Raw genomic sequence first — 23531 nt, 5'->3', positions numbered from 1 at the left:
TGGGGTGGCTTCGGCCACCCCAAACCGGTCTGAGGCGGCCGAAGCCAATTCTAGGGCAAAAATGGGGTGACCAATTCTAGGGCAAAAATGGGGTGACCAACTATCCCCTATGGTCATGATGGGGTGGCCACTAGCCAGTCACCCCATTATTTTATTTTTTATTTTTGAAATTTAAATAATATTTTATTATTAATTTTTAATTAGTAGGACACGTGTCCCATAGATTGGAGAGAATCCGGATCCCTCGGATAGAGCTTTTCTTTTTTCTTTTTCAAATTAGGTTGAAATAATTTCTTTAAATTCATTCTATAAATTTATCATGTATAACACATATTTTGTAATTAGTGTTAACAAAGTTGAAAAAAATTATATTAAAAAGCATGTGTTTTTTTATTTTTTATTTTTTATTTTTTATTGTTAAAAAGCATGTGTTAAAACACAAAAATAACTATGGTCCTCTTCATAGGACTATTTTTCAAGAGAGCATCTTTGGTGGGGAGGTTGCATAAAAGGTTACTTTTGTGCCACCAATCAAAAGCTGATATATCAATCAATTTCATTAGACTTATACTTAAAACAAAGACACAACCATACCAGATTATAATCTATATGAAATAAAAAATTAATTAATTAATTTTTTTTTTAAAAAAAAAACAAAACAAAATTGAAGCAGCCACCCCTCCCTTTCGCCACCCCTAGGCCTGGGGGTGGCCGCGCGGCCACTCCCATGGCTTGGGGGTGGCTCGCCGGCCACCCCATGGCCATGGGAGTAGCCGGCGAGCCACCCCCAGGCCATGGGGTGGAGGCCAACGACCCCAAATTTGGTTGGGGTGGCCACGCGGTCTATGGGGTGGCAGGCAAGCCACTCCCATGGCCTGGGGGTGGCTCGCCGACCACCCCAAGTGGGGGAGGGGTGGTCAGTCAGCCACTCTTTCAATTCTTTCATCTTTTTTAAAAAAAAAAACAATTAATTTTTTATTTCATATGTAATATAATCGAGTGTAGTTGAGCTTTTTCCTTTAAATTTAAGTTTAGCTTAGATGTCACATTTTGATTGGTGACACAAAACTCACATTTTATACAACCTCCTTAAATTATTCCCATTAATTTTCAAATAAAAAACCAACATCAATAAAGAATGGAATCCACATGCATGACAGATGGTTTCAAATCCCACGTCAACGTACACAATTAAATGCACCGAAATTGTTGCAAACGTGACACTACTTTTTCAAGACAAGGATCGATGCTCGTGAGACGAAGAGTAGTCGTTTCGTAATTTAATTTTTGTAGAGTCAAACAACGTAAATCACGCCATGCAATTTACATTTTCTATATGGCATATAAATTTATTTATCGTAACTTCACTTATATTCATTAAATACAATAATATTAAATCATAATAAAAATCATAAGCCCACTTTTTAATTAACTACTATACATGCATGTTCATAATTATAGTATATATTAATTAGTACATGCAATTACTTATCAGTGTCTGGGGTCATTTAATTTGTCCGCTAATGCAGGTCAGTATTATAAGCATTTTAATTTTTTTCAAATGAACTATTTGAAGGAAAATCAAACTAAGAATACAAAAGAAAAAAAAAAAAAAAAAGAGTTATGGATATACAGAAGAGAAGTATTTCTCTGCTATGTCCCATCTCTATTTATTTGTGGGCATATATAGGCAACTTATTGCCCAGATAACATGTGGCTCTCTTATCCCTCCCTCTTATCTTCCAAAATCATGCATTCAATATATTTAATAATTGTGTGGTCAAACGTGGACAACAAACAACTAATCAGCTACAACTATACGGAAATGATATAAAGAGAAGTAGTTGGGATCGATAATTAATTAAGAAACTGTATATATATATATATATATAAGACAGTCCTTTAATAAGTAGTGCATGCTTGGTTGCTTCCACAAACCACGAAGCAGATTGGGCAGCCGTATATATATATATATAGATATATATATATACCTCATCTTGATTTGTTTAATTTGTACCATGAAGCTTGTTTTTCCTACCTCCGTTTTGTTCTTCCTTGTAATGATCTTGATAGCTCCTGCTCTCATCCTCTCACATGAACCAATTACTTCCAGTACTGATGATGGTCAGATCAAAAACTATATCCAACTTGAGCTCCCAGGGGTTGTTGGCCCTGAAAGCTTTGGCTTTGATTGCCATGGAAAAGGACCATACATTGGGGTCTCCGATGGTAGAATCCTCAAGTGGGAAGGAGCACAATTGGGTTGGAAAGAGTTTGCCATCATCTCAGCAAAGAGGCAAGATTTTAAGTACAGTAGTAACAGTATATATATATATATATGTATGTATCTTTTCTTGGAGTTCAAACTTTTTTACAAATCATTTTCCTATATATATATATTTTCTGATATTAAACCTTTCTGTGCTCTTCTTGATTATTACCTTTAACTGCTTCAAATTACGCATTAAACAAATATGGCATGATTTCCTCTTCCTAACATGGAGGCATGCATGCATGCAATGCTTGGAATTTTGTTCAGAGCAAAATTCTTCCTCAGAGGCCGGCACTGCATGCGAGTTACAAGCAAGTAATTCTTATTGAGTTTTAACACATTCATATCAGGATTGGAGCATTATTAATTATTTGTTTTTTGTATATATAATAGGTTTTGGTAGTTCTTTTCTCAACATAAAAATATTATGAAAGTCTGAGATTCTCATTTAATTTTTGAGCATATATACCATTTCGTCAAATGCACATTAATTCGATCTCTACGGAAAAATATTAACAAACAATTTTAAACACAAAATATCTGTAAAACACTCAAAACTATTTTTATATTTAAGTCACATCAAAACCATTATATCTCATACAACATTTATAGCGATGAAATGATAAGCTATTGCATCATGCATGTGGATGTTCAAATATTTTAACCAATATATATCTTAAAAACACTCATCAAAATATATATTCAAGCGATCGAAATCTTTGAAAATGATCAGGAACAGGAAGGTATGTGATGGCTCAACCAATCCGGATCTTGAGCCTACGTGTGGGAGACCACTAGGCCTTAAATTCAACCCTGCAACTTGTGATCTTTACATTGCAGATGCCTATTTTGGACTCCTAATGGTAGGACTCTCCGGAGGAGTAGCCAAACAACTTGCCACTTCTGCTGAAGGAGTACCCTTCAGATTCACAAATGCTTTGGACATCGACAACAAAACTGGAGATGTTTATTTTACAGACAGCAGCATTTTGTTTCAAAGAAGGTACATGTTTTGTATTTATGATGTCTGTCACTGGTTTTTTTTTTTTTCCTGTTCTTTTAGGAGAGTATTTTTATAGAGTTAATTTAAATGCCGACCATAAAATAAATATTACACTTTCATTTAAAATAAAATAGAGATGATCATTGTTGTTGGACAGAAAACCTATACATATTGGGTCCCTTTTGGGCATGCATGCAACTAATTATAAGTGCGCAATAATTAGTCTCAGCTGGAAGGAAAAGGAGATAAGTCAACCCTGGAGGCCAGGCTATATCAAGTTTAATTGTTCACCAACCAAATTTCAAAACGGGTATGCGACATTGTGAGCCCGCAAATTTAATTGTTCATCAACCACATTCCATAGCGAATTATTAGGAAAGTTGAAATCTTGACTTGGCTTTGGAAGAGGAGGTCTAGAAATGGCTCTTTATAGCACAAGTTGTTAGTAGTTACTGATCCTTTAGGTCTTAATATCGACTTGACTTCTCTGGTTGGCGCCCACTCAGTCCTAATGAATGATATTCAGATAAGCTCAGGAAAAAAAAAAAAAACTAGAAATAATGAAGTTGAGATAAGGTTTAATTTCTTTAATTCTGTCATTTTTATTAGGAATTTTGCAGTACTGTTTGTCACATAGGCGACTCATTAATAAAGAGTTAATCAAATTTAGTTAATAATAATTATAGATAACAGTTAATCCATTTAAGCTTTTTTGTGACTTAGTTAATCAATTGTAAGTTTGGATTTTCTCTTTTCAAATAAGAAATATATAAGAGCTTTTATTGACTTTCATCTAAAATCAATAGGTTCATGGAATCACGCCTCATGAAGCGATGGTCATTAGTTCGAATCTTTCCTCCCCTTCTTGTGTGAACATGTCAAAAAAAGAGAAAAAAAAAATAGGTTCATGAAACCATTAAAAGATATTAATATATAGTTAACCCTAGATTAATTCATTTAAACAAAGCAAATCCCTATGGTCAAAATTGTACCTCTTCTCTCTTCTTTACAAGATAAACAATAATTTTTACAAAATGGCAATATAACCTTAATTAATTAAAAAAATACTTTCTCCTTTCCTTAATTTCTTTCTTTTAATTTGTTTCTTTTACAAAATTTTAACCTAATAATTTATTACTTTCTCCTTTCCTTGTGCCACAGAGAATGGTTACATGTAATCCTAACGGGTGACACAACAGGCAGGCTGATGAAGTACGACCCACGTACCAACAAAGTGAGTGTCTTGCTAAAAGGTTTAGCATTCCCAAATGGCGTGGCTCTGAGCGACGACAGGTCGTTCCTTGTGGTTGCAGAGAGCGGCACCTTCCAAATTCTAAGGTTTTGGCTTCGAGGCTCCAAGAGTCGTCGTACAGCAGCAGAAGTTTTTTCTCCCCTCGAAAGATCCCCAGATAACATCAAGAAGAACAGCAAGGGAGAATTTTGGGTGGCATTAAACAGTGGAAGGGAGCTCCAAAATATTGGTTTAATGGAGTCACGACATGAAACTGAAACTCCAATCATGTTGGGGACAAAAGATGTCGTGGCCGCGAAATACGATGAAGAGGGAAAAATTATAGGTGTGTTGAATGGAAAGGGTGGTGATTCACTTGATTCTGTAAGCGAAGTTGAAGAACATAATGGGTATTTGTGGATTGGCTCTGCGGTGAAGCCTTTTGTTGGTGTTATCAGAGATTAATAAGATCGATATATCTCAAAATATCTGCATAATATTTTTGTGATATTTTCCATAATTATAATCATAATGATATATTGTATTATATTTAGGCATTATTCTATAATACTTGTTCTCCTAGTCAGTGGCGGAACTAGCCATTTTATATTGGGGGTTCCGCTAAAAATTTTTTGGCGTCTTAAAATTTGTTTTCACCCTAAAAATTTGGTAATTTACATAATATATGTATCACAAAAAATATTTATAAAAGTTCATAAATATGTGCTCAAATTGATATATTATAAATGTAATATGTCGACACTATATCAAAAAGACAAAAATACAAAAATACAAAAAAAAAAAAAAAGTGTCTAAAACTACACTTTACGAAGAGACTAGAGAGAGTCTGAGAGAAAGCGTCTTAGAGATTTTTTTTTTTTTTAGGGGGTGCTAGAGAAGGGTTGCAGTGGGTTAAATTGCTGTGGGTTAAATGAGGGTGCAGGAGAAGGATTGTTGTGTCTTGGGTAATAGGTAGGTAAAAATTGTAAAAAAAACAAAAATTATTTTTTATTTTTTATTTTGAGGGTGTAGTGGGTTAAAAAAAAAAAAATCAATCCTTGGGGTGCCGTGGGGTAACGTGGCTCCGCCACTGCTCCTAGTCCTAGAATAAGTTGCAATACTCTCCATAAAATGATGTATATGCTGTATGTCAATTCAATTACTGAAAAACATCAATTGTTTGGTGCAATAATCCTCTCGAAATGATTAATTGAATATTTGATCACTTCAAAGAAGTTGATTTTATCTTTTTAATTTTTATATATTTTTTATTTTCAATCATTAAACATGGTTAATTGGATATCTATCATATGTCTTACGGAGCAATCCACAAACCAGCTATATATTGAAAGTGGTTCAACCAACCTCTTTTTTTAAAAAAAAAAAAAAATTTACTGTCATATATATATAACTTAGGCTATTTATTTAAATTAAACTACTTAAATAAAATATATTGCACTCGAGGTAAGCATTAATGCACAAGACTTCAATCCTTGCAGATTAGCTGGGAAAAGAGTGGCGTGCCGCGTTTAATGCATGGGGATAGATGCTCACGTGTAGTTTAACAAGTACTCGAGGCTTTGTTCCCTGTTGAGTCGTTGACCAAGTAAAAGAAAAATAAAATAAAATAGTAAAATAGTGAGAGAGTTGCACGTTTTGAATGGCCGAGGAGTTAATATATAATAGTTATATTTAATTATTATGAACTATTTTTTTTGGATTTTTTCTTTTTTTAGTCTCCAGCAAAATAAGTATTTTAGAATTTTATTACAGTAAATATAGATTATTTACTTATTTAATGTAGACTATTTTTTTTTTTTTTCTTTTTATATTTATCTTTATAGAAATGCCGGCGAAACACTTAACTAGTAATCGTTGTGACCATTTTCTTAAGCCAATCGCCAATTAATGTCATATATATAATTCTCCCTCTGACATATCTGTTTTTCTTTGTCTCCTGAGTTTCCACCCTAGCTAATAGGAACAAATCATTTCATAGAATTTTCATGCACCAAAGTTCATACAATAATATATGTTGTTGAGTTTCATATACTTGGTTACTCCTTTAACAAGTTACCTTCCATGTGATCAACACCCTCATGGGAGATCGATGTGTCACTATTTTTTAATTAATTAAGATCCCAACATATTGGACAGAAGTCTTTCATTATTCTTTAATTTTTTTTTGTTTGAAAATAATAGGTACTTGAGGTTGGGTAGGGATATGAAATGGGATTTGAGAGCTCATTTTGGGTAGAACTGTAGGAGAGACATTGTTCCCTTTAAAATTAGGATTCTCTCTATTTCATTTGAACTTGAAAATATCCAATTAATTATAATGGATGGGTATTTTTGTCCCCTCAAAAAGTGAAAAGACAAAAATACCCTTCTACTATAACTAATTTAATATTATACAGTTCATTTCAACTAGAGAGGATACTGTGTACGGTAGGAGAAGACCACAATTTGACTAAATCATTCTCTGATTTCTTCATTAATAAAATGGTCTATAAATAGACTACAATTGATAACACCTAAAAGATAACATATTAAGTATTCAAATAAACCTAATGGATCCTAAATAATTGAAATCCTATTTTAACACAACTAACCTTATCTTAATGTTAGTATAAACTGTTTAACACGTACAGTCCCTTAATAAGTGCTGCATGCTTCCACAAACCACGAAAGTTTGTTTTCTGCCATGAAGCCTGTTTTTCCTACCTCTGTTTTGTTCCTCTTTGTAATGATCTTGATAGCTCCTGCTCTCATCCTCTCTGATCACCTGAAAAATTATATCCAACTTGACCTCCCAGGGGTTGTTGGCCCTGAAAGCTTTGGCTTTGATTGCCTTGGAAAAGGACCATACATCGGGGTCTCCGACGGTAGAATCCTCAGGTGGCATGGCGCACATTTGGGTTGGAAAGAGTTTGCCACCACCTCAGCAAAGAGGCAAGATTTTAATTAAAGTACAAGATGCATTTTATTTTTTTCTTGGAGTTCAAAATAGTCCATGAGGAAAACTTTTTCCAAATCATTTTCCGATCCCATGCTTTTTCTGATATCAATCAATGATCATAGAAACACTCATCAAAATATATATAGATATATATATTTTATTTGATCAGGAACAAGAAGGCATGTGACGGCTCAACCAACCCGGATCTTGAGCCAACGTGTGGGAGACCACTAGGCCTTAAATTCAACCCTGCAACTTGTGATCTTTACATTGCAGATGCCTATTTTGGGCTCCTAATGGTAGGGCCCTCTGGCGGCGTCGCCAAACAGCTTGCCATTTCTGCTGAAGGAGGTCCCTTCAGATTCACAAATGCTTTGGACATCGACACCAAAACTGGAGAGGTTTATTTTACAGACAGCAGCATTTTGTTTCAAAGAAGGTACACGTTTTCTCTTTTCAAATAAGAAAATGAGCTTCCAGTTTCCCTTTCTTTTCCCTCTTCTGTATTGTTTAGAAAAAAGTAAAAAGGGAAATTTAATTTTACATAAATCTTCAGTTATTTTTCCTTTCTTTGTGTCATAGGGAATTTATTCTGATAATCCGAAAAGGGGACAAAACAGGCAGGTTGATGAAGTACAACCCACGTACCAAGAAAGTGAGTGTCTTGCTAAAAGGTTTAGCATTCCCAAATGGTGTGGCTCTGAGCAATGACAGCTCCTTCCTTGTGCTAGCAGAGACCGGCACATCCCAAATTCTAAGGTTTTGGCTTCAAGGTTCCAAGAATCATACAACTGAAGTTTTTTCTTCACTCGAAAGACCCCCAGATAACATTAAGAAGAACTGTAATGGAGAATTTTGGGTGGCATTAAACAGTGGAAGAGCGATACAAAATCTTGGTTTCATGGAGTCACGACATGAAACTGGAAAGACATGGGAGACAAAAGATGTCGTGGGAGCAAAATTTGATGAAGAGGGAAAAGTTATAGATGTGTTGGATGGAAAGGGTGGTACTTCACTTGATTTTGTAAGTGAAGTTGAAGAACATAATGGGTATTTGTGGATTGGGTCCCCAGTGAAGCCTTATGTTGGTCTTATTAGAGCTTGATCACAGGATGAATATGGATAATTTACATCATTAATTACTCTTCTTGTGCATGTTGTTAGATCCCAAAATATCCACGTAATATTTTCATGATATTTTTCATAATTATAATTATAATATCATTTAAGTATTATTATATAATAATTATTCTCTTAGAATAATTGCAATACTCTCTATAGATTGGTGTATACGCTGTATGACTTGCTTTATGCAATAATTGGAGATCGATCCTAATTCGATTTTTTCAATCAACTGCAAAATTGACACCAAGTCTTAAAATTGGAAGCCTCGAACAAATTAATCAAAGGCATATATTATAAACAGCTTAAACGGAGCCATTGTTCATGATTTTACTTGTAGACACTCATTCAAATGTACAGATTAAATCTCGTTTTCTGCATACAGAATGCATAGTCACAAAAGAAGCAAGCCCAGGGCACTCATGAGCATTCTTCCCATCTGGAACAAAACGAGGAGGAGATGCTTTTGTATCGAAGTGAAATAAGGATGGCATTCTCAGAGACCGTCCGTGCCCCTGAACTTTTACTCTCAAGTATGGAGAGACCTGAGCCTTTTCTCAAGCTCCTACAGTACGGGTACGCTTGCCATTATGCTTTGGATAGCAATCGTTCCAGATTCTGATCAAAGTCTTCATCATCTTCCAGATCAAACTCTTCATCATCTTGATGTTGCTGTTGTTCTTCAGGAGGTAGCTGGCTGGATCCTCTTTGTTGATTAAAAACATCTCTTTGGACATTCCAGTCATCTATGATCTTCGCCATTTCATCTCCAATCAATTTTTTATCCTTTGATATATGCTTTATGTCTTGAACATCCACTACCTTGCTGGCTTCTTTAACAAGAAATCAAGATGAAAAGCAGAAATAAGAAGTCAAATGACCATAAAAAAAGTGTGGAAGTAGGCCAGTTGGACAAAAACATCAGTAAAACTGCCCAGAAAGTAAAAGAAATTTGTATTATATGGCACCATAAAATAGTGCATAGTAATATCCTTTCTTCTTCTTTTAGGCGAACATTGCCGGTGATCTCGGGAAAATATTTGACTGTGAAACCCATTTAATACAACCATGCGTTCTAATAACGTAATGTAAATGTCATCATTCGAAAGGAGTAGAGGAAATGTGGGATTGGGGATTTCATAACTAGTTTAGAAATTATTTAGCATTCACAATTGTAAGAGAACTAATTTTTTAAAAAAATATTTTATTCATGTGAGTACAAAAAAAAAAAAAATCTAGGTAAGATCACTGAAAAATCATATTGGTGTTCAGACCCAAAAATAACTAAAAACACGTCACATCAGGATGTACCCACTGAAAGCCTAAAATTAACTGATAACATCTTTTAGGATGACCTGTGAAGCAAAGAAGAGAGGAAAAAAATAGCGAAAAATGATTACATGTGGATATCTTCAAGGCCGGATGCACTATGCTAACTTTCTAGAATGATAAACAATAGCACCACCTATCATCATGATACCAATTAATAACATAAACGTTACTTCCATAATACAATGATCGATTGTTCTGTTTCTGCTGAATTTGGTGAGGGGAAAAAAAATACCTTCAATGGCCAATTTCTTGGCCTCCGCATATTCTGTTGACTTTTCCTGGACAACATTCAAGTCAACTTCCCTGCCCTAGTACATGGGGGAACAACAATGTATGTCAGATGCAGTTTAAACCAAAAGCTAACTCGAAGATAAGTATAAAACGAAATCCATAGCGCCCATTATGTCAAATGAAAGATCACCTTATCAAAAATCTCATAAGTTGCTAAAAACTACAACAGACAAAACCTGCACAACTTGTCAATCCACCCGTACCTGAAAATCCTCTAAGATTGGGTGGCAGTTTTAACCAACAGAGTTGTGTAAATCCAAAGTACTAGAAACAAGTATCTAAAAAAAAATACCATTGTCAACAAATGCTATTCAAAATTAGCATTTGGACAACCAGATCATTGGTTGTTCTCACCAACAGCAATCAATGAAGTCGAATGAGCACTCCCAGCAGAATGATCCAAATTGACATGTTCTTTTGTGTACTGCACGTCAAAAACTTGGGTTTGGTCTGGAGTCATCTAAAAGATCCATTGTGACTCACTTTGCTTTTTCCAAATTATTTCTACAATTGGATTGGTTTACATTAGATGATTCCCAGCAGCCTTTTTCTTGGGGGGTGGGGGGATTGAGCAGATTGCCACCAGTCATCAATGCTTTTCATTGGTAGGTGAATACGCAACTTGCACACCTGCATGAGGTTGAACCTATGACCTCACCCTCCATTCTTTCCAAAGGGCAAGGAAATGTAATTGGTCCAAGGACCATTAGAAACAGGCATCGCTTACCATGACCAAAACCAATCTTACACCATTCATTGCTAGTTTTACCAGATATTAAGGATGTAGCATACCCACCTAATCTATCAATCCACATTATGGATGGTTACAAAAAAACCACGTTGCCATTGGACAACAAGTATGACATGGCATCCCCTTTGCCATGCTTTGAGATGTGTGGGATATGCCCTGCACATGCCCAAAATTGATATCTGCCATTGTACACTCAGCCGAGTCGCAGCAAATGTGCACTGGACCACAGCAATGCACATGACTTATATGCTACCGAAAGAATCTTATTGAAAAGGATAAAATCTAAGAGGGGAAGGACAAAATTACAGATATTAAAAGCAAAGTTAGTAGGTAATATTCTACTGTTGTGTCCATATCGCAATTTTGGAAAACTTTATGTTGTATCACATATTTTTTGTGTTTGTGTGGATGCAATCATTCACATATTTCAGAATTTGGAGCTAGGCTTAGTTTCATAGAAAATCCCAACCCAAGTGCGCCACTACAATTAGAAAGAAAAACTAATGTCTTTTAAAGTTAAATTCACATGGTTGATATGCATGCTCATATGTCTGCTCAAAGAGAGTGTAAACTCATGTCAATGCATCTCATAAGGCACTTTGTTACTTACCAAGTCCATATGGAGGAAGTGCTCTATCCGACTATTAGCAAATAACCTGTTAGTCAAAAGAAAAGCAGGAACAGAGTAAGAAGATGTGCAGAATATGCAATCATGTTTGAATAAAGAAAAATACAAAATAAAAGTAATATGTTGACAACATACTTATTATATAAAACTTGAATGCGGGCATTCTGCAATTCTGTAAGTTGATTCACTGTCTCTGTAGCAGAACCTTCATTTATCTCCAAACACCCAAAGAGGAACATGTTTTTATCAAGCATCCTTTTGACCACAGCAGATACCACTTTTACACCTTTTTCTTTTGCATCAACAAGAAGCTCCGTAAGTTTCCTCAGCTCTCCTGTCAAATAGGAATGGAGGTAAGCTGTGAGAGACAGAGAGATCTAAGGTATTAGTTAAACAAAGTATATTTTAACTTTCATCAAAACCCATGCAAGATCAATAAGTAATGAAGTCAGCCAGCCAGCTGGCAGAGTCTCATAGGGATGGTACAAAAGACCAATACTTCTTCGTATAAGTAATTAATTTTTAAAAAAAATTAAAAATAAAAGTCACAATAAAGCAGCACAACTCTATTACACGAAAAGTATACAAGAAACACACTAAAAAGGAACAGCTACCGTCTAGATTTCAAATTAGACAAAAACTCCCACAAATTTGAGATGGAAAAGCAACTCATAGCTGAAGTCCAATCATAGAAAGAATGTAAAATTAGGAACTTCAACTTTATTATGGATAGTTCAGACCCTCAAAATTCTGTGTTCCTCTCTCTCTCTCTCTCTCTGTATTCACACACGACACAAAAAGAAACTACCTTCCAAATTTCACCACAAAACACCATATAGGCCAAACACCAATGAACAAAATTATCTATCTTACAGTAAAAACTAGATTATCTGCTATCTCCACTTGATTTACACATGCAACATAAATCCTCTACTACCATTCAAAACTTCCTCCAATTATCCAATTTTTCAATCGTGCAAGTATGCCCCATTGTCTAATGGTTCAAGACGTTTCTCTTTCAAGGAGGCAGCACCGATTCGACTTCAAATCTTTTCTAAAACTCGTGTACAAGTAAACATTTCCACTCTAGTGGTGCTATCTCATTAGATATGAAACGTTCAGAAAATGCCACTTTCAGCATAGTTTCCCCACACCACAATTTCTCCCTAACCTCTCCTAATATATTTAGATAACCAAACTCCATAGGGACCCCAAACTTCATTCATATGCCACTGTCCCCATGAAATCCCGTATTTTTTAACCACCAACTTCTTCCACAGAAGGTCTCTCTACCAAATGATGTCATAGTCATTTACCTAACAAAACTTGATTCAAAATCAAAGCCTTCTATCCCCATTTTGAATAGAAGCAAACAGAGTGGACTACTGATTATCAAACTGGAAAAACAGAATGGACTTTGAGCCTGTTCCGACAGAACACTTCACAAAAATCAATAAGACTTGGCACTACTGAATGTAAATACTAACACCTGGAATTGCTGGACTATACAGAAAGCAAAACAGTAAGCTCTAGGAAGTGTAACGAGAAACAACAAACAAAATCCCGACAAGTCCATCAATGCCTCCCTAAAACATCCAGCAGCTGCATATCTTCTTGCATTATTACAACTACAAGAAAACCACAAAAGTAACTACTATTGAGTGCAATTCTACATAAATGGGCTATATTGATGCAATAGTAAAAACAAACATCACCAACCAACCGTAAACAAAACTACAAGTTTACAACTATTACAATCACAAATATATATGACCATTATAAACTTAAATTGCAAGCTTATGGTAGGTAGTCCTTAATGGTTTGAATCATATAGTGAACAGAAGACTAACCAAACACCTTGTCAGATTTTCATGTTTACTTTAACAAATCATTAACAAACTTTGAAAGCAAAATGATGCACACCGTTGCTGATGTTTTAAATGATTAAATCAAAGAATCTGTCCCACTCCAACCCCAAACAGCAGGCACAAAGCTTGGAAGATGTGTGAATTATTGCCATAACAACATTGCATCACATGTCAAGCAAAAGCTATGTGAATATTGCCACGCCAATGTACTCCCACAACTAATGCAATATATAAAAAGTTGCTCAAAATTCAGTACCAAGTTTCAGGTGAAATCGTACCAAGTGATAGATAAATTTTGAATGGGGGTTTGAAAGGTTGAGTCTCATAGAGGCAGTAAAGGCAAAAAAGCCCGCCCAGTCTGTGTGATAAAGAAGCATTGCTTATCATGTAACCTGCATAGGAGTATATGAGAGTTACCTTGGTGCAGGGAAACAACAAACACAACAGAGAGCAGAAACTTTTAATAGTTCACATAAATATCATAAAAAAACGCACTACCAATTGAATGGGAATACAACGATTGCATGAAGAAGGCCAAGTTGCAAGAAGGAGTAGCCTCATATATGTACGAGAACTTTCTAGAAAGCCATACTCTCTTCATATCAGCCAAAGCTGTTGATTCGCCCTGTCACTCCCAAAAAGAAAAATCCACAAACCTTAGATTAGAATATACACAGAACAAGTACTAAACAAAAGATTGTGTTCAATACTATGCGGTACCTCAGCAAACTCGTGTATGAGGTCATCAATGTCCAGCTTAAATGGAGAGAGATTCATTATATTTCTCCAATTTGAGCACAACAGCTGCAGAAAATTTGCATAAATTAGGCCGGAGAGATGATAACATGTTGGAGTCGAACATTCAGCAACGAATTCAGTAGCGGACCAAAAATAACTAAAAATCAACATTCTTGTAGTAAAAAGAACAAAACCAACCTTAACAATCATCAATTTTTGTGAATGGCAAAGGGGTTTCGGTTTTTCATCTGAATTTCTCATTAATCGAAATCATCCTATGGGCATTTCAAATAAGAGACTTCATCTTCTAATAATTCACCGTTTGGAGTAAGGTCAACAGTAAATACTGAAACAGGGAGAGAGTGACGAGCAGAGGAAGAAATTACCTGAATTTCTTCGTACTTTGGTTCTCACTTTTTCTCTAGAACGCTACTGAGCGAGATTCTCACAGAGAAGGGCGGGGTTCGCGTCTCCTTCTTAGAGGTGACGGGGATTTCTCCTTCTCTGAAAGAATGCCAGCTCTCTTATAACTGGGACACCGCCGGTGTTGCCCAGATTTAAGAAAAAAAAAAATCAGAAATAAAAAATCCGGCGTCAAAAACACATCCCTCGTCGATTTGATTTCCCCCCAAAATTTTCCCCAAACCCATTCTCCCTCCACCTGCACCAACCCGAAAAGGCCTAGCCTCATCGAACCCCGTTTCCTCCATAACCGGAAAGTACAGCCGAACCAGGCTCGAACCACAGGTGTCCGAGCCAGACGGGTATTGGCTGCCGAGATTTACATTCATTCATATATAGGGAGAATAGGAAATGGGGAAAAATTCAACACAGTAGAGAGAGTCAGAGAGTGTGAGAGGGATTGAGGACAGAGATCAGGTGATGGGTTTGAGAAAACTAATCACCTGATGGATGAAGTATCTCAGCTGAACGAGCGGCGTCGTCGTGAGCGGCACAGGCGGCGGCGTGGGCAGAACGAGCGGCGATGTCGAGCTGGGGCTTGGGCGGAGCGAGCGGCGGCCTTCTTACGGTGGTGGATCTGGTCGTCGCACGGTGGGAAAGCCGGTAGTGGTGGAGCTGACGATGGGGGGAGAGGGAGCGGGAAATTTTGGGGGGAAAGTAATGGTGAAAAGATTTTTGATGGTGTAAACCGTAAGAGAAGTGACAAGGTGCCAAACTGTAGCGCTTCCAGTCGCTTCTTTTTTTTATATTAAAGGATTTGAAATACTTTTTGTTTTCATATGTAAAAATACTCTCTAAAAACTTTTCTTAATCATTTTTTTTATTATTAAAATATTTATTTTTTTAATTATATTAAAAATTAAATGATAAAAGATAATTATAAAATACGAGAGAAGAGCAACGAGAGAACATATATATTTTTTTTAATAATCATAAAAATTGCACTAGTGGGTTCTACTGTAATAATCTTAATGTTTAGAGTTTATTTACAAAATCTATTGTGAAACGTTTTTTATAATTTTTTAGACATATTTTCTAAACTTACAGAGCAACTCCCTTAATTTGCTAGAAGGCTGAGCATCCCTATTAAAATCTTTGAATAAAAAGTTAAATTTTGTATAGAAAAATTTACTTTTTTAAATTTAAAGAATTATTTTAAAAATGAATTAAATATTAAATTTACTATATATTCTTTTATTTTAATTAAATATTATGATTATTATTATTATTATTTCTTGGTAAATGAGCGAGAGAGAAAAATGAATATTTAAGTTTAAAAAATTATTAACTTTCAGTATTTGGAGCCGTGCTGATCACTTTTTTCAAATTTTTAAAGAAAATTCAAATTTAAAACTCAATAGAAATGCTAGTTGATTTTGATTCTTTAACCCAGATTTCTTTTTTTTTTTTTTTTTTCTTAAATCTGGGCAAACACCGGCTTGCATTTCATGCGTCCCAGTTGTCATATGCCCACACACAAATGTAGTGGCCGACGCACTAAAACAAAAAAAAGGTCACAGTTTTAGCGACCAAGGGTCAAAGTCTTGTTGGGGGCCTGTAGTCATGCCAAGTGTCAATCAGATTCAACGGGTCAGTCGGCGGCCTCATTGGCTAGGGGAGACTTGTGTCGCCGTGGAAGGACCGGCCGGGACCTCTGTCCAATTAACGAGGAACATGCACGGAGCGGGTCAAGTACGAACTGCCAAATGCGTCCAAAAAAGGAAGCAACGTGCAACGCGGTTTGCATTGGCTGTATAAATAAATTATTAATGCTCTGCATATATACAACTTTATATTTTAATACATTAATGTATCCGAGACACACTGCATGTTGGGATAATGTATCCGAGACAGAGAATCTCATTTTCAATTTTTTATCATTCAAACTTAAATTATAATTTGTTTTCAATCTTATATATATATATATATATTATGGCTTTCCATTTCTCACTCTTTTTCCCCTTCTATTATTTTATCATTTCTTTACTATAATAGCTTCATAAACCCTAAACCCTAACGGCTTGTATGAAATTGCATTTGAAGGGCTTACAAGTGCTTTTAATACTTAAAAAGTCTATTTGAAGAAAAAAAAATATTCATTTAGTAAAAAAATTAAAAGCGTTTTAAATTGTCAAAAAGTTTAAAAATTGCTAAAACGCACTTTTGGCAAAAACTTAAAATGAAGTTTTTGTCAAAAAATATTGTTTTGACTTAAAAACTATATTTTTTCAAACGCAATCCCTAACAAATTCTAAATCTTAATTATCTCATGGTTATAGAGGTTTATGACCTCCGTAAGCGTGGGAATAAGTTAAATAGAATGATTTAAAAAATAAATAAATAAATTATATAAATGTTGCTAGAGATCTTAGAGTCCTAACTTAAAGTACTAGTATAAAAAAATTGAAAGCTCGAATCTTAAAATTAAAATTTAGGGAAAAATATAAAAAAGTCTCCCAAACTACCAGTCGTTTTCGATTTAGCCCTCTGATGTTCCAAAAGTCATAAAGTAACCCCCCAAACTACCAAACTTTTGCATTTTGGCCACTCCGTTAGTCAAAACCGTCAGTTTGGACGGAAATTTCAAAATAACGTCGTTTCGTTATGGTAAGTTACTAGAATGCCCTTTAAAAAAAAAAAAAAAAATCAATTTTAAAAAGGGTTTAGGAAACGACGTCGCAGCAGCTTCGTTTCTTCGTTTTCTTCTCCATGCAACCATACAAATGAAGAAGAGAGCTGCTACGTCTACGATTGGAGAAAAAATGCTACAGGTACTGACATGGGCAGACAAAAATGAAGAAAGCTTGCTTACCCAATGATGCAAAAAAAATTTGTGATTGTAGAGAAGATCACCGGGCCTGGCTCACTCACCGCGACTTCCACGGATCCAGCGAAGGCTCCGATGGTTTTAAGGGCTCCTCCGGCGAAGGTTAGTTCGCTGGAAAATCATTCATCCGCACTAGATTGGTTCGCTCTAGAGTTTCGTTGAGTGCTGTTGTTGATATTTATAAGACAAACAGTGGTTGCCTGAGAGATAGAGAGAGAGGCGTGGGTCGCCGTGACCCACGCGGGTCTGGCTGCCAGACCCAGTTGTGGGTCAGCAAACCCACGACGGGTCTCTAGCCAAGACCTGCTTGGGTCACCAGAGACCCACGGCATGGATCAAATTAGAAGAAATTTTTTCTCCAATTTTCTGTTTTGGGTACGTTCTCCTTAATTCCCCCTATTCCTTCTTTGTTTCTTGTGCTTTGTTCCTGGATTTGTGCCTCCTGTGTTTTTGGGTTGGGCTTTACCCTGGGTAGGAAGTACTGGGCGATGTAAGTTTCCTGTGGTTTGTTGTTTTGGCTTTTTAGTTTGAGTTCAGATACTTTGAAATCCACATTCAAAAGCAAGGGAAATGGAAGGCATTTATAAAGAGTTAGATGAAGTCAAAGCAGAGATGGTGAAACTAAACATAACTCCCAAGGCAGGAAACAATATCGGACAACCACACAGTTGCGCCAACACTCTTTCCTCCAACAGGAGGGAGAACGACTTCACCTTTGCCACATCGCCATGAAATCCAAACAAGCACGAAAACACAGAGAGTGAAAACAAAGCTGCTGTGTGTGTAGGCACTAGAGTGAAAACGACGTTGTCTCCTAAACCCTTTTTAAAATTGATTTTATTTTTTTTAAAAGGGCATTATAGTAACTTACCATAACAAAACGACGTCGTTTTGCAATTTCCGTCAAAACTGACGGTTTTGACTAACGGAGTAGCCAAAATGCAAAAGTTTTGTAGTTTGAGGGGCTACTTTATGACTTTTGGAATATTATGGGGCTAAATCGAAAACGGCTGGTAGTTTGGGAGGCTTTTTTATATTTTTCCCTAAAATTTAAATGACCCAAACACATAAAGCTCTATATTTTTCAATTTATGAAAAGAAAAGGTAAAAAGAATGAAGAGAGATACACTTTGAAAATCAAAAAGGGGCAAATCACCACCTCTTGCTTGTCCTTAAGCACTCGAAAGGAATAACCATCATGTGTTATGGGATATATTCCATAGCTAGGGGAAGATGCTTCATATTCGTCTACTTTTCCCAATAAATTGAAAGGAAAGCGTTTGTCTTTCTCAAAAAATTTCAGCTGGGATGCCCAAAGCTACCATTGGAGAGCCATGCAAAAGGGGGTCACTTTCTAAAAAGCGAAGGAAGATAATCCACATACACTTGAAGCAACCCAAAAGAGCTAATATTCCATCAAAGGTAGTGGTTCAATGGCTTAAAGAAGTTCTCAAGTGGTCAGGACATGTACTAGGGCGTGAGTTTGAATCTCTGCAATAGAAAATTCCCACATATGCCTAATTAGTATTAGTCACCTTGAATTCACATTGATACTCTGGTGGGGCTGAGTTAGGCTATAACTCAGTTGAACTTGAGGGAGTGCCTGCAGTTCTCACCGTCTAGGCCCCTCCTGTGTGGCTTTCAGCAGGTAGGTGCTACTATGATCACGCTTAGATAGGATAGCTACAATTAGCCTCCCTAGTCTGAGCTAATATGCAATTTTTTTGAGAAACTTCTTACTTAACTAAAACCGTCCACTTGTTCATGCCCTCGGTAATATGTTGAATATGCTTTCGAAATCAGGGGCGGAACCACTTCTTAGCTTGGGGGGCTGACCCTCCAAGCTATAGGGTGGTCTCAATATTTTTATTATTTTTTTAAAATATACATTTAAAAATTAACTTTTGCCCCTTTAAGATTTTTTTTTGTTTTCATTTTTGTTTTTTTTTGTTTTTTAATTTTACCTCCTCAAACTAAACGATATAGTTTCATTCTTGTTCGAAATGATACATATACTTTCAAATATTTCATTTTAAATGCTTATTTTATTTTATTTTTATAATATCGCAATAAAAAGTACCGTTAATGTGAAATATACACATTAATTCGTTCTCAAACGAGAAGTTTTCCATTAGTTTAGAGTTGGGTAAGGGTTAAACTTTTGAGAAAATACACGACAGTCCACAGACAAAGAAAAAGAAAACCGCTAGTACGCGTTTTGAAGTTTCAAGGGGACAGGAAATCAACAAATCAAGAAATCAAACGGTGTCGTTTTCACACTTTCAACATTCTTCTACTAATTGAATTAAAAAAGAAAAAGAAAAAAGAAAAAAGAAACATTATTCTTCTACTAATTACTTCGGTAATAATAAGCAGAGCTATTTTATTTCTGCCTTCTTCACCTGTGCGTAGGGCGGGAGACAAAGATCTGCCTGTATTTTTTTTTTTTTGTTTGTTTCCTCCCCCTTTTGCTCCTCTCACTCCTAGTTCTCACCTCGCTCTGATCTCTGCGATTCCACAGAGGTAATATTAACTTTCCGTCTTCTTCTTCTTCTTCTCCGCTCCCTCTCTTTATTAGATTTTTTCTTCATCTTCTTCGTTTGCTGATCTGCTTTTGTCTGCAACTTTTCGGTTATTCTATATTTTTTCTCTAGATCGCTAAGCCATGCAATTTCCATGGATCCGAATGCTTGTGGTTGTCTGTTTGATTGCGTTAACATAGCGGTTAATCTACCTGTAGGTGGTTTCGCGGGTTGTTCCGAGACTCAATCGAGGACTTACTGGGAAGAATGGGGTATATAGGGTCGCATGGCATAGCTGCGCTGCACAGATACAAGTACAGTGGCGTGGATCACTCGTACCTCGCCAAATATGTGCTCCAACCATTCTGGATTCGCTTCGTTAATTTCTTCCCCCTTTGGATGCCGTAAGTACTTCGCTATTTTGATTTTACTCTAGGTGAAGTTGTATGTTGAAGACCATGCACGTACATATGATTTGTATTGGAATCTTTGATTTAATGATTTCTAAGCTATCTGATCTGATGATATGGGGTCGTAATAAAAGGCGGAAATGAACTTATAGAACGACATGGATATATGGTTTGATATGTCTACTGGTGTCAGTGTCTCGATTCTTAGTTGATGTATTGTTGAAGTCTTGCAATTGCTAGTAGAGGATTATATGTCAAAAATGAGTAGGAAAAAAATGGTAATTTTGAATATCAGAATACAAGGTTCAGGCTTGATGTCCATTCTGTTTCCCATATTCTGATTGGAATTTTCTGACCTTGGAAAAAAGAAAATATACAACTGAGTGAGAACGCCCCCATTTAGCACTGAAGCTGGTATTGTTTGTTGAATTCTTCCATAGTAAATACGTATGTGGTAGAACTTGAGAGTTTTGGTTTGATAGTGAAGCGTTCTTGGGGACTTGAAGTCTTAAACCAAACTTGGAACACTAAAATGTAAATGAGTAAGTACTAGTTTGAGAATTCGGGATTTTGTGAATGATGAAACAAATACAATTTTCACCTTTATGTCCAATCGGAACTCTTTTTCAAACAAAACACAAAAAAAAAAAAAAACACCCTCTAAAACACATTAACAAACATACTAGTTTCTGATGGTATTCCTTCATTGGACTTGTTCTTGATCCCAAGTCATAGACTTTTGGGTTTGTCAGTTATCTTATTGTTATTGCAATACCAATTATTTATTTGTATGGCGGGAATGCCTTCAGTTATTGTCTTATAATATCTCTGGCTTTTAAGATTTTCAAAGCTTTACCCACTTTCAGTACTTCTATCAGTCTGGTTGTAATATTTTTTGATGAATAAATTTCCTCTCTGTAAATTTTAGTTTTTTTTTTCTTACTGAAATGTACTGACTTTTCCGTTTTCCATTGATCTTTGCATTTTGCGTTTCGGGATACAAGTCCAAACATGGTATAGCAATCCTTGCTTCCTCTTTATATTAATGCATCCATTTCTAACTTTATTTTGATATAAATACTTCATGGCTGTCACTGACGGAATACTCTTTAACTTTTGTCAGATAACACTTATGGGATTCATGTTCCTACTCATTTCTGCTTTGCTTGGCTATGTAAGTGAGGGTTTCTCTGCTATCATGTTTTTAGTTTCGTAATTTTTAGGTTCTCCTGTTTATAATGCCAATTTTCTGAGAACCAAAAACTATTTAAACTTTGCATTTAATATTGTACACTTCTTTTCAGTACCTGGTGTAGCATGATAAGTTAAAAATTTTGCTTGAAAATTGTGCTGGAATTTTTAGTTAGTTATTTGTCTGTTTCTGGTATGAATGGTTGTAAAGTTTTTGAGTCTTCTGAGCTTTATGGAAGGCTTCAATGTCAAGCTTGTCCTTCTTGACTCCTTGCCTTGCACTTTTTTTTTTTTTTTTTTTTTTTTTTTGAAGGAGAAAATATATTATGGGAGAATATACTTTATCTATGACACACAAAAAGAGATATATTAACATGGCCAAGTATCGAGTGCCACCACTTGTGTGCTTTGTGCCTCAAATGCATGTACGTGTTTATGTGATAACCAAATATCTATGTTACTTTGTATGTAATTTTTGTTGGAGTACTTTGTTTTAATGCATTTTTAATCCCCAATTGGCTAACTGTTAATTAGACAGAAAAGTTGGTTTAAATTTGTTGATGGGTTGCAAACAAGATACTCTTCACAAACATGGGGATTGTGTTTCAGATGTTCATGAATTTTATGAAAAGAAGTGTTTTGTTTTAGTGCACCTCTAACTTGTCTGAATTCTTGATATATATTTTTGTTTCAGATTTATTCACCTCGCTTGGATTCAGCTCCTCCAAGATGGGTTCATTTTGCACATGGATTGCTACTTTTTCTCTATCAGGTCTCTTTAAAATTAATTCAAACTGTGTATTCATGTTGTTTCTTCCAAGCTTGTTGTCATATTTTATGTATATCGGGCATACTTCTCCTTGCTGAGTAGGATGAAAACATTAAGACACTCAGCATACAATATTTTCTTCATCCAATTTCCTGTACTTTTATGTATTACTTTAGTTTCAGTTGTTCGGCTGTTTTGCTTGATGATCTATCTTGATGACAGTTGTACAACTGCATTGGATATTTTCACATTCTAGTATGCATTCAGTGGTATGAAATGCTTAGTAGTTGTGGAAAAACTGCTGCTGCTCGACAGCTATAGAGGTCTTGTTTAAATTTTATAGCTATGCAAATTAAAAATTTTAATCCAATTTCATTTTTTCAATTTTGAATCAATGTCCTGATAAGTAGATAACCTTTCTGTCTTGCCCTTTGAGATGTCTTTATATTGCAGATTTTTTATTTGGCATATCATTTTCTTTTTCATTGTTCTTTTTAACCTTTCTCTTGTTCCATGTCAGACCTTTGATGCTGTTGATGGGAAACAAGCAAGACGGACAAATTCCTCAAGTCCATTAGGGGAGCTTTTCGACCATGGTAATATACTGTTGTCATGTATAGTCTTTTTTTTTCTTTTTTTCTTTTCTTTGTAGACTGAGTGTTAACATTGATGAATAATGGTCTTGCCTTTCCCTATATTTTGCAGGATGTGATGCTCTTGCTTGTGCAGTATGTATCACCATCTTTGGTTGTCATTGTATGGATCTTAGAAGATGCATCACCTTTATCTTTTATCATCTTTTTTTTTTTCTTTTTCTTGAATATAGTTTGAAGCATTGGCTTTTGGGAGCACCGCTATGTGTGGCAGAAATACTTTCTGGTTCTGGGTGATTTCAGCTGTTCCATTTATTTGTGCAACATGGGAACAGTAAGTTGTCTATTGATACTGGTTCATTATTTATGAATGTTATTCATTACATTTTTCCTAGCTTATTTGATCTTAAAACTACAATAGTATTTTCTGTATTGATTCTATCTATAAGAAAAAATAGTGCTTTATAGTTTTGGACTTTTAACTTTCTTGCCCCCTTCTCCCAGGGGTGAGAGCCCATGGATTTATTTTGTGGTGTTGTTTGGTTGTTGGGGGGGGGGGGGG

The 23531-nt window shown here is 35.7% G+C and overlaps 4 protein-coding genes across 7 annotated transcripts in view; 3 read left to right on the top strand and 1 right to left on the bottom strand.

Moving 5' to 3' along the window:
* Positions 1-1956: 1956 nt before the first annotated feature.
* Positions 1957-5005, top strand: LOC132179574 (protein STRICTOSIDINE SYNTHASE-LIKE 10-like). The gene is made up of 3 exons (XM_059592314.1): positions 1957-2296; positions 3006-3275; positions 4437-5005. Exons 1-3 carry the CDS (start codon positions 2019-2021, stop codon positions 4969-4971), a joined length of 1083 nt encoding a protein of 360 aa, XP_059448297.1. The 5' UTR covers positions 1957-2018; the 3' UTR covers positions 4972-5005.
* A 2205-nt stretch (positions 5006-7210) lies between these two features.
* LOC132178407 (protein STRICTOSIDINE SYNTHASE-LIKE 10-like) lies at positions 7211-8570 on the top strand. The gene is made up of 3 exons (XM_059590847.1): positions 7211-7458; positions 7635-7904; positions 8048-8570. Exons 1-3 carry the CDS (start codon positions 7211-7213, stop codon positions 8568-8570), a joined length of 1041 nt encoding a protein of 346 aa, XP_059446830.1.
* Positions 8571-8840: 270 nt separating this feature from the next.
* On the bottom strand, positions 8841-15359 carry LOC132179840 (uncharacterized). Of its 4 annotated transcripts, none has more exons than XM_059592626.1 (10): positions 15101-15359; positions 14582-14725; positions 14394-14470; positions 14178-14261; positions 13953-14082; positions 13736-13849; positions 11725-11923; positions 11572-11617; positions 10152-10227; positions 8841-9420 (listed from the first exon to the last, which is right to left on the bottom strand). In XM_059592626.1, the coding sequence occupies exons 3-10, from the start codon at positions 14454-14456 to the stop codon at positions 9176-9178; spliced, it is 957 nt and encodes a 318-aa protein (XP_059448609.1). In that variant the 5' UTR covers positions 14457-14470; positions 14582-14725; positions 15101-15359; the 3' UTR covers positions 8841-9175. The 4 variants fall into 4 exon arrangements, with proteins under 4 accessions (XP_059448609.1, XP_059448611.1, XP_059448610.1 ...); XM_059592628.1 differs by having other exon boundaries at positions 13956-14082; XM_059592627.1 differs by lacking the exon at positions 14582-14725.
* A 4526-nt stretch (positions 15360-19885) lies between these two features.
* The window catches only part of LOC132177332 (choline/ethanolaminephosphotransferase 1), a 9944-nt gene continuing 6298 nt past the window's right edge, over positions 19886-23531 (top strand). The window contains exons 1-8 of the mRNA XM_059589601.1: positions 19886-20007; positions 20225-20410; positions 21421-21430; positions 21540-21590; positions 22302-22379; positions 22897-22972; positions 23082-23104; positions 23203-23303. Of these exons, the coding sequence (XP_059445584.1) occupies positions 20274-20410; positions 21421-21430; positions 21540-21590; positions 22302-22379; positions 22897-22972; positions 23082-23104; positions 23203-23303 (476 nt within the window). The 5' untranslated portion in view covers positions 19886-20007; positions 20225-20273. The remainder of the gene's footprint in view (positions 20008-20224; positions 20411-21420; positions 21431-21539; positions 21591-22301; positions 22380-22896; positions 22973-23081; positions 23105-23202; positions 23304-23531) is intronic.

This window comes from Corylus avellana, chromosome ca4, assembly GCF_901000735.1.
Source record: "Corylus avellana chromosome ca4, CavTom2PMs-1.0".
NCBI classification, from domain to species: domain Eukaryota; kingdom Viridiplantae; phylum Streptophyta; class Magnoliopsida; order Fagales; family Betulaceae; genus Corylus; species Corylus avellana.
The sequence above is the reverse complement of the archived record's forward strand: the minus strand, read 5'-3'. Positions and strand labels throughout refer to the sequence as shown.

Bases quoted from the DNA above. Each gene is read 5' to 3' on its own strand.
- LOC132179574 (XM_059592314.1), top strand. From the start codon at position 2,019: ATGAAGCTTGTTTTTCCTACCTCCGTTTTGTTCTTCCTTGTAATGATC. The intron at 2,297-3,005 runs GCAAGATTTTAA...GAAAATGATCAG, and splicing joins GCCATCATCTCAGCAAAGAG to GAACAGGAAGGTATGTGATG. The intron at 3,276-4,436 runs GTACATGTTTTG...CTTGTGCCACAG, and splicing joins AGCATTTTGTTTCAAAGAAG to AGAATGGTTACATGTAATCC.
- LOC132178407 (XM_059590847.1), top strand. From the start codon at position 7,211: ATGAAGCCTGTTTTTCCTACCTCTGTTTTGTTCCTCTTTGTAATGATC. The intron at 7,459-7,634 runs GCAAGATTTTAA...TTATTTGATCAG, and splicing joins GCCACCACCTCAGCAAAGAG to GAACAAGAAGGCATGTGACG. The intron at 7,905-8,047 runs GTACACGTTTTC...TTTGTGTCATAG, and splicing joins AGCATTTTGTTTCAAAGAAG to GGAATTTATTCTGATAATCC.
- LOC132179840 (XM_059592626.1), bottom strand. From the start codon at position 14,456: ATGAGAAATTCAGATGAAAAACCGAAACCCCTTTGCCATTCACAAAAA. The intron at 13,850-13,952 runs GTGCGTTTTTTT...ACTCCTATGCAG, and splicing joins GTATTCCCATTCAATTGGTA to GTTACATGATAAGCAATGCT. The intron at 11,924-13,735 runs GTACGATTTCAC...CCTATTTGACAG, and splicing joins CAAAATTTATCTATCACTTG to GAGAGCTGAGGAAACTTACG.